At 40.4% G+C, this 10,332-nt stretch overlaps 2 protein-coding genes across 2 annotated transcripts in view; both read right to left on the bottom strand.

Annotated features, from left to right (window-relative positions):
• LOC101578104 (olfactory receptor 8K3-like) overlaps positions 1-3,329 on the bottom strand; it is a 14,963-nt gene extending 11,634 nt beyond the window's left edge. Inside the window, exon 1 of the mRNA XM_012512869.1 lies at positions 3,324-3,329. Within this exon, the coding sequence (XP_012368323.1) occupies positions 3,324-3,329 (6 nt within the window). The remainder of the gene's footprint in view (positions 1-3,323) is intronic.
• Positions 3,330-8,721: 5,392 nt separating this feature from the next.
• On the bottom strand, positions 8,722-9,669 carry LOC101577699 (olfactory receptor 8J2-like). Its single transcript, XM_004646942.1, has one exon. The coding sequence runs from the start codon at positions 9,667-9,669 to the stop codon at positions 8,722-8,724; it is 948 nt and encodes a 315-aa protein (XP_004646999.1).
• Between the last annotated feature and the right edge of the window lie 663 nt (positions 9,670-10,332).

Genomic DNA, 10,332 nt, shown 5'->3' with positions numbered 1-10,332 from the left:
TGTGCAAGGGCTGCGTGAGCTGACAGTGTGAGTCATTTGAAACTCACTGTTGTCATAGGCACAATGGATGTGCCCTGGTAGGTTATTTGGTAGGCAGGGCAGAGGACTAAGTATTCATTCCATCTAGCTATCCATCTCTTCCTCTCTCTCTCCCTCCCTCTCTCTCTCATCTATCATCTAACTTAGAAATATTTCTCATAACTTAAGAAAACTGTTAGCTCAATGTATTTTAAAATAAAAATGACAGAAGAGAAGGAAAGAAACACGTTAAATATTACAATGAAAATTGTTATGATGATATCTCTGAGGTACCTACAAGTAAAAAGAAAACATCAAATGCAGGCTAGATTATAAGTAAATCTCATGTAAATTACTATAAATAAGGCACATAAGGAAGAGGCCTCCTTCTCTTACCCACTTCAATCCGTACACCTGTCCTTAGTTGGAAATATGATCATGGGCATCATATTTTTAGAGAATTATTTACATTAATTACAGTAAAGTATGGTATACATCTAATTTTAGTGACTTCTATTGTGTTGTGTGTTATTTTGTGGCCACAAAAATGTAAGAAACTGTATGATAAACAGCATTTTATAAAAATGAAAAATGAAAGCGTTTTACCAGTTTTGAAGTTAGACATAAATAAACTTGTTTTTCCACAGAGGATGGTTGTTTTGGTTACTGATTGGTATTACTTTTCAAGTGATACTTGAAAAAAATAAGCCTACTTTTCATATATCCTGCTGAACGTCGAGGAACGGTGTGAACGTCGTGTGCCTCATGTAAACCTCAGTGTTGTAATCCTCACCGGATGGTCAGCGCACAGCTGAGCGTCAGGCTGGACGGGCTGTTCACGATGTGCGGTGGAATCAGATCCATAAATCTATTCAAAAATTATTACATTTTGTACTAAGCCCTTTTAAAAGAAGTCACAAAAATCCTACAGCAACTGAATAACTCTGTGTGTAGAAGGGCATCCAAATGAGAGACGGAACCCCCAAAATTCTATAATTCAGCCAGTAGCCAAAACAAAAAAATAGACATATTGTTTCAGCTAGGTTTCCCTAAGTGTCCATTTTGCCTTGTTTTAAACATAGAATTATTTATAAATCTTAAAGATTTTGAAGTAATATTGTGAAGATTTTTCATGTATGTTAATGTGTATTTAGTTTGTCAACATACATGATACGATTAAAACATTAAAGTAAGAAAATAAGACCTATTTTGCTCCAGCTCTACTGAGTGGAAGAATGCAGTAAAACATTCTCGTAACTTGCTATAGTTTGCCATCAAATTAAAGTGGAAATTTGCAAACATCTCTAAACAATTGTGGGGAAGCTCACATGTGGAATCACAGGAAGTGTTTCACTATTTACCTGTAACGAAGTCTCTGTCTTGGGTCTAGCATGCATCTCAACATGACACAGGGAGAAAAATTTAAGGAGCTTTGAAACATCTCCTGGGACTTGCAATCCCTTAAGGAAAAGATGACAGTTTCTTCATTATCCCTAAAGTATTTGAAAGTCTAACAAGATGCCTGAAGGTTTTGTTCCCTAATTGTCAGGGGCAATTTTATTCACAGGTAGGAGGGAATACTCAAGGATGAGAAAGAGTTTACATTAGGGACTTTCTCCTACAATTATGGAGGCTAGGAAATGCTGCGACTTCCTGTCCACAGGCTAGAAGCCCAAGACAGACTATGTGTGGTTCACGTCCAAATCCAGCTCTTGAACAGTTGGAGGCTCTAGTCTGAGAATAAAGGCCAGGGAATCTGAAGGTCAACACGTGCTGGAGGAGAAGGTAGGCAGGCTCAAGCCCAGAGTCCATTTCCCTGCTCGCCTTTGGTTGCTTTTAGCCTGAAGGGGTTGAGTTGAGCCCCACGCTCCTGAAGAAAGGCGTCGTCATCACAGACTTCTTTTCAGCAGTGACTCTCCTGTTAGCCTGTTTTGAAACTCTATTTTATTGTCATTTTTATTTTTCAGTTTTGGCTTTTTAAAATAAAAAAGGACTATCTTACTGTGTACTCTTTGATGTGCCCAGAAACGACACTCTTCAGCTGTCTCTTCACCCTTTAGCCCATTCATAGAGATGCGTTAAAGGATCCCTTTCAATTCTATGAATATTTTCATCCCTCGGTACTCCTTTGCACCTCCTTCAACAACACATTATATCAAAACACAGTTAATAAGAAAGCCTTAATTCTGCCTATTATGATACAACTATCTTACATACAACCTAGACTATGCTAGTTGTTTTCTAGAGGAAGAGGTACAGTTCTCCTAAGGTTTTCAGCCTTCCATTGATATACCATACAAAGATATTATTATAAAATTTATCATTGTAATTTTTCTCTCACTGCCTATGGGGATGGGTGACAAAACCCTATCTGTTGCAATCCATACATTGAAAGTGAAAACGTGGAATATGCTATTCCAAGCAAATGATATTAAAAAGCATGCAAGAGTAGCTGTAGTCATGACCAAAACCAGGCCAATGTAGTAAGTTAAATGTTGAGAAGAGACAAGGAGGTGGTTGCATATTGATGAAGGCAACAATCAGCTGAAAATTCATAGTACTGTAAATGCACATGAAACAAATATTCATGGACCTAAATTAATGAAATAAATACTACGAGAGAAAACAATACATATGTGTCCAAATACAGTATCAGAGTGAAGTGAATACCTTATATTTATCAATCGGACATCCATGACAAAATTCAAGTGAGAAACGTCGAAATTCAGCTGTACTGTAAAGCAAAAGAATCTAACAACATCTGCAGGACATTCCACCAAACAGCACCAGAATACACGTTATGTTCAGTATCTTATTAAACTTGTTCAAAAATAAGTCATATTTTAGGCAAGTCTTTTTTTGTGGTACTGGGAATTGAGGCAAGTGTTAAGATATACAAAATAAATGAAATTATTTCTTTAAACTTTTAAGCTCATGATAAATTAAAACTAGGAATCAGCAGTAAGAAAAACTACAGAAACTCTACAAATACGTGGAAATTGAACAACACATTTTTCAACAGATTAATAGTGTGGGGGGGCGATAGAATGCTCCTGTTATATTTTCCCTTATTTGGGCAAGAAGTGCTGCAGCACCAATCCCTGCTTGCCTCGACATCTTCCTGTGGTCCTGGACCTCCACTACCAATCCACAACTAGTCCCACCCAACTGCTTCCACTATACAGCTATTTAGACCCTGTTCACTTCCTCGATAAACGAGACTTGATCAGAAAGCCTGTCTTGTCTCCGTCTCTTGTGTCTCTTGCCCTGTCTTTTTCATCCCCGTTCCTCCTACAGGTCATTACCCACATCTCGACTCGCGGGCCGAGTCATAATAGAAATAGTGAGGAAATAAAAAATAAAGTATAAAATGGAAAGGAAACAATACACAAGCATCCAGAAGCTGTGGGCAAAGGCAGTTCTCTGAGGAAAGTTAAAGCTATGACTACATTTATTAAAAATCCAGTGATATCTCAGAATATTAACCTGGCAATATGTCTTGTGAACATAGAATTTTTTAAAAAAACAAACTCATGCGTGTAGCAACTCCCACAAGGAGTAAAACCGTTATGTCATGTGCACATGTACTAATAAAAATAAAATTTAAAAAGTAAAATTATAATATAAAACAACCTCAAAACCAGTAATGGGTAAGAGAGATCAGAGCTAAAATTACTGAAATAAATGTGAGAAATAGAAAGGATCACTTAAAATAGCACTTTATTCTGAAAAATTAAGCAAAACTGATAAACCCACATGCAAACTAACCAAAAGAAAATGCAGAATATCAAAATTCACAAAATTGGGTAAGAAAATACACACATTAAAACAACTATCATTCTAATCCAGAGGAACCTTACGGACTATTTTGAAAACACATATTCCAATAATTAAGAGATCTAGAAGAAATAAATACATTGCTGTAAACACATGACTTACCAAATTGACCAAAGAGAAAATTACAAATCTAAACCAATTTATAGCAAGAAATGAGACCGAGGCCATCACAGAAGGTATCCCAGCAAGGAAAAGTACAGGGAGGAATTCACGGCTGAATTTTACCTGACTTTGAAAGAAGACCAACGATGCTTCTTTAACCATTTATTCCATGAAGTCAATATCACTTATGTACCAAAACTGGGCAAGAACATGAAAAAGAAAACACAGACACATATCCTTTATGAATACAGATGCAAGTATGAGAAACAAAACGTGAGTGTCCACTCTCACCACTTGGATTCCATTTAGTAACAGTATTTGAAATTCTATCCAGAGCCACTAGACCAGAGAAAGAAGAGGGAGCCAAGCAGGAATGGGAGGAATCAATTTATCCCTCTTTGACGATAATAGGTTTCTCTAGCAGAATAATCGATACCTGGGTCAGGAATCAGGTAGCGTTTCTTTACTATAAAACACTCAAGCAAAGGAGGAGGAGTTGGACCTGTTGCTTAGCTGAGAGAACAGAGCCGGAGGAACGGGCCAGGTGACAGTGCGGTCAAGTGTGAGGAGAAGAAGCAACGTAAAAACTGGGTTTAGAATATGGTGTGTCCTCAAGGAAAGCCCTACAATCTTGGTAAAATGAGCTTTAGTGCTATAGAACCGAGACTGAACTGTACTGCGGGTCTTTATATTCAAGAAACAAATTTATTTAAAAAATCTATAAAACACTCAAAGTCCTTTGTTCGGCTCTCTGAGATGTAAGTTCATACTTAGCGTCTGTATTTATGAACCTTGAAATTAACTGCGCATCAGGATGCTGTACCCTTTCTTGCAGTTCGTTTAGTATCTGCTTCTCAAGCTCTCCCAGTCTGCCTTCCGGTGCTGCCCTCCCTGGGCTGCCGTAGCCTCCCTCCTAGTCCCCATGGCGTCCTACATTCCACACGCCAGTGCTGGTGCATGGGTTGCTCCTCTGTGCTTGTCTTATTTCGCTTGACGTAGTAATCTTCACTTTCATCCATGTGACCACAAATGACAGGCACTTAGGACCTTCCTCCTTTTCTGATGAACGCACTGAGTGATATAAACTTCCCTAGTAATTTCTCTCTTGATCTCTCCTTTAGGTTTTGCCATGTTGTCTATTTTCACTTATTTCAAGAATTTGTGAAAGTCTCCCTTGCATTTTCTTCCTCGATGCATTGATTATTCAAGAGTAATTCGTGCAATTTCTATGTGTCACTTAGTTTCAAAGTTTTTCTTGGTATTGATGTCATTGTGGTCAGAAAAAGACAATAATGATTTTAGTTATTTCATGTTTGTTAAGACTTGTTTTGTGGCCAATATATGCACTTTTCTTGAACATGTTTCAGAGGATGAGGAGAGAAATGTTCACTTTACAGCTTTAGGCCTACTAATAGCTCCTCCCGCTGTCTGGGCGCTGTCGTCGGGGCTGCATGTCAATTAGGCGTGTGATACTCTTTGGCGGAGTTGGTCCCTTTGTGATTATACTGAGTCTATCAAGATAGCTTTATGCGGGTCTAATTTAAATCTATTTCATCTGACGAAACTGGCTGCTTTCTTTTTTGAAGTCACTGTACGTTGAAGATTAATCTAATCGTGTCCCTTCATTTTTGCACATTCCTGTCAGTAAAAATGAAGTGGACTTCTTGCCAGCAAGGAATAGTTAGGTCTTGTATTTTAATCAAAATTCATTCATTCGATTACTTTACAAATACTTACTTGGAGAATTTAATTCACGCACATTGGAGGTCATTACTGATAGGGATTATTTGCTAACTTGTTTTCTAATTTTATGGTGTTTCCTGCTATTCTCACTCATACATTCTACTTCCATGGAATTGTGATTCATGTAGCAGTGTCCTATGATTCTTTGATTTGTATTTTGAGTTTGTGTGTCAGGGATTTTGTTTTGCAGTTACCATGAGGTATAAAAAAATCTTTAAAATAAGATGCTTTGATCTACTAAGCCTTTAACATTGATGTAAAGTTAAGAACAGCAACACAAAAAGGAGAAAATAAACAATAAAAAATTCTATGCTAGCACCCCCGAGCTCTCAGTACTCTGCATTTTCGCTCTCCTACTTCATGTCTTTCTACTTTGCTTATCTCTTAATATGTTAATGTGTGTATTATTAATTTTGATTGTGTCTTTGGTATTCTTGTGAAAGTTGTGAGTGGTTTGCACAATACTTGCTTAAGTATTAGAGCTTTCTGAATAGTTTTATTGTTGACAAAACTATTTGTCCAAATAGTTTTTATCTGCAGTGAATAGATCTGTTTCCTTTTTATCCTGTGACCAAATGCTTGACAGCAAAAGCTAACGGCGGAGACATTCACTTTCCGGGTTGGCTGGTTCTGACACAGACGTCTCCTGGCAGAAGAGAGCGGTAGACGAGCGCTGTTAACACAGTAGTCGCGTCCTATGTGACCTTTCTTTTTTTGGTATTTCTCCAGCCAGGAGAGGTCTTTTGAATAACTTGTCCATCCTTTGGGCATTCTCTAGCTCTTGAATCTCAGTCATTCATAAATTGCTTCTCTAAAATCTATCTTAGATTTCTTATAAGTTTTGTTCATTCTTCTTCAGTTTTGTTTTTTTCCTCCTCCGTGTATTTCTGAGCAGCGTGCGTTTGAGCTCATTGATTCTTGATTCTCAGCACCCTCTTTCTGCTTTTCATTCTGCCTTATGTATTTTACAGCTTGAGGGTTTCTGTTTAATGTTTTTTAGCCCCGCTTCCATCTGTCTGTTGTTGCTCTATTTGAGTATCGACTAACTTCTCTTGAATCTTATTCTGTACTCCTAAAACAGCGGCTTCAAATTTCGTGCCTGAGGTTTTGCTCGTACTAGTTCACACTGGTTCTCACCAGTTGAGTTTTTGACTCCAGTTCTTTGCCACTAGTTGTGGTCTTGGTTTCCTCATAGCTCATGCATCATCTAGGTCAAGACAAAAGTGTCCTTTCCTCTAGGATGTGGGACACCCTGGTTGAACTGAGAACTGGTTAAATACACACAACCCCAAAAGAAAACTGAAGCTAATATTTTTCTTTTCTTAAGTTGATTATCTTTGGTACTTGTAATGGAAATGTTTGTAAAATGATGATATTGAGCAAGGCGAGAGGACATAGGTAGATGATTTTAGGCAGGGCAGTCTCAGCAGATATGCCAAAGATGCATGGCAGGCAGAAAAATTCAACCCTCAAGAAAGTTCAGGTCCTACTTCCCGGACTTCATGAACAGGTTATCATGCACGGCAAAAGGACTTCGCTTCTGAGCTTATGTTGGGGGATAGGAGACTCTCCTGAGTTAGCTCAGTGTTCAAAGGTAAGCACAAAAGGAAGAAAAAAGAAAAACACAAAAGAGAGGAAAAGGAGAGATTCTAATGATGGAATTTCTGGCGAGAAGCAGGGCACAGGATGAAGGCGCAGGCAGACTCTACAAGCTGTAAGAAAAGCAAAGAGATAGAGCCCCCTCTGAGCCTCGCCGGGGTCACCACTGCCCACGCCTAACAGCTAATGCATGACTAAAGGCTGCGGCTGTCAACCTGTTGTCAGTTCTGTGCCGGCAGGCCGGGGACGCCACCCGTGTGAGACTGTTCTCATGTAAGAACAAAGCTATATATTGCCTCCCTGCTTTCAGCCTCACACCCTGGGCTGGCTTCCTCCTAATCTCCCTGAAACGTCATGTGTCAGTCTTTTCCCAGTCACCGCCTTTATCCCCACCCCTGGCCCTCTCTCCTTCACTGTGTGCTATCTTCGTAGCAGTTTACAGGCGTGGACATTTTGCAAATGATATTGTCTTGGGTTTGACAACGTTCCACTCCAAATGACATTAAACACAAAAGGTAGAAGAAGTGATGCCTAAGGGTGTGGCTTCACAGCAGAGAGGGTCAAATCCATTCAGTTCCAAGAGGTGCAAGCGAGGGTTTTGGGTGAACGCCAGCAATTTGCCCTGCATAGCTGCCTCAGGGGAGAGACGGCAGGAAGGCAGCGCTTGGCCTGCTTTCTGTACTGTATCTCCACGTAAAATGAATACTTTTGATCGCTATCTATCTTCTGCTAAAATTGATGTTTCTGTGACATACACTTTAAGAACAAAATAGACGTAGTTTTTATTTATTTGTTCATTTTAGAGAGAAAAAAGAAAATAGCAATGAAACGGTTTCAAAACAGGCTAGTATGAGAGTTACAATGATTAATACACTGCATATTGTTGTCTTGTGTGAGAAAAAATATATATGTATATACAAGATGGTTTACATAGACATACAAATACTTTCTCTTAGTTCATTGAGAAGAAAGTTTTATACTAATATTATTTAGACAAGATATCATGTCTGCCTCTTGTCCTCTGAAAAATGTAGTTTCTTGAAGTGGAAAATTTAATGGTCAAAATGCTTCAACATTGAAAATATCTTTAATATTTGAACAAAAGATGTCTTTCATAAGGGGGTAGTGATCAGAGTCTCAGCCTCTTTCCATAGATGACAGTCAAACACTTCCACCACCTGTAACAGGCTTCCTAAGTCTCTTAGTATCTTGTATTTATTTCTAAAATGTGTTCCTTTCAATGTTATTCTTTGCAATTTACACTTGTTATTATGGGAGATAAGATGTTAAAAATATAATTAAAATGTCTACACTGACACCAAGGGAATTGCTAACCATGTATCACTACTTTTTAAAAGAGTAGTGTGTTATCTTATAAGATGACATGGAAACCCTGAAGTGAAGAGAGCCATGGCTTTCAGTTCACATTAGCGGGAGTGCACAGCCTGGGCTGCGGAGGAGCCTCTGCAGAGCGTCCTTCACATCCCTGTTCCTCAGGCTATAAATGACAGGGTTCAGCATTGGTATCACCAGTGTGTAGAAGACAGAAGCTGTTTTGTCAGTGTCCAGGGAGTGGTTGGTCCTGGGCTGCAGGTACATGAAGAGGAGCGTCCCGTAGAACACGGTGACAGCGGTCATGTGAGAGGCACACATGGAGAAGGCCTTCCGTTGCCCCTCTGCAGAGCGTATTTTTAAAATGGCAAAGATGATGTTGAAGTAGGATACTAGGACAATAATCATGGAGAAGAACAAGTTTGTCCCAGAGAAGACAAATACCACGGTCTCTGGAGTGGAGGTATCAGAACAGGATAATGCCAGTAAAGGGACATTGTCACAGTAAAAATGGTTGATTATGTTGGCAGAACAATAAGACACGGAGAATACAGAAGGTGTAACCACCAGAGCTGTGAACAGGCCATGGAGGTAGGTGAGGGACACCAGCAGCAGGCAGACCCGCCGCGACACCACCGCCATGTAGAGCAGGGGGTTGCAGATGGCCACGTAGCGGTCATAGGCCATCACGGCCAGCATGAAGATCTCAGCCACGATGAAAACCAGGAATCCTGCCAGCTGGGTGGCGCACGCATAGTACGAGATGGTTTTCTTATTTGCCAAGAAGTTGCTCAGCATTTTAGGGGCGATGACGGTGGAGTTGCTGAAGTTGATGACAGCCAGGTGCCGGAGGAAGAAGTACATGGGGGTTTGCAGCCGGGAGTCCACGCTGGTGAGGGTGATGATGCCCAGGTTCCCTGCCGCCGTCAGCGCATAGATGACCAGGAAGGTGAGGAAGAGGGGAACCTGCAGCCCTGGGCTGTCAGAGATCCCCACGAGAACGAACTCGCGCACCTGGGTGTGATTCCTAGCCGCCATTTAAACCTTGATGTGTTCATCTTTTAATGGTAAAGATGTCAAGATAGAAACAGACAGCATGATTATTTGTGGTTAGACAATTGTGTTTTTCAGTGTTACGCATGTCATCCTAACACTTAAAATGAAAGAACACTTACTTGTTGTTCTTCCCATCTTTTCACAAACTTCAGATGTCAAAACTCACGGGACACAACTGAGTTTCTTAGAGCTGTTTGGATAAGTTGTTTGCTCATGGTTGGATATAGCTTAGATTAGTGAATCAGTATGTTTCAGTATATTGTGTATTAATGTCTCGTGGAGATATTGACTATAGAAACGCGTGACATTAACGTGTGTACATTAGACATGGGTGCACGCAGGCGTATCTGTGCTGCCAGGGGCCAAGGAGAGCGCTGTCTCGGGACCACCAGCCAGAGTGACCTCCTGCTGCCCTCTGCTCGGCTCCCGCGGGAGTCTTGCAGCTTGCCTGCGGCCCGCCCGCCCCGGGGATTTCAGTGTCTGTCCGGGAGCAGTTCCCATGCCTCTGCTTAGTCCTTTATCTCACCTTATTCTGCGTCCTGGGCCTGCTAAAGTGGGCCTACTCTTGGGCACTCATCGTTCTTGGCAGCTTTTTGGAGCTCTAAATTCTCTTCCATTTCATTTCTTCTGCCACAAATAAGCTGG

This window comes from Octodon degus, unplaced genomic scaffold, assembly GCF_000260255.1.
Source record: "Octodon degus isolate 3935 unplaced genomic scaffold, OctDeg1.0 scaffold00283, whole genome shotgun sequence".
NCBI lineage: Eukaryota > Metazoa > Chordata > Mammalia > Rodentia > Octodontidae > Octodon > Octodon degus.
The sequence above is the reverse complement of the archived record's forward strand: the minus strand, read 5'-3'. Positions and strand labels throughout refer to the sequence as shown.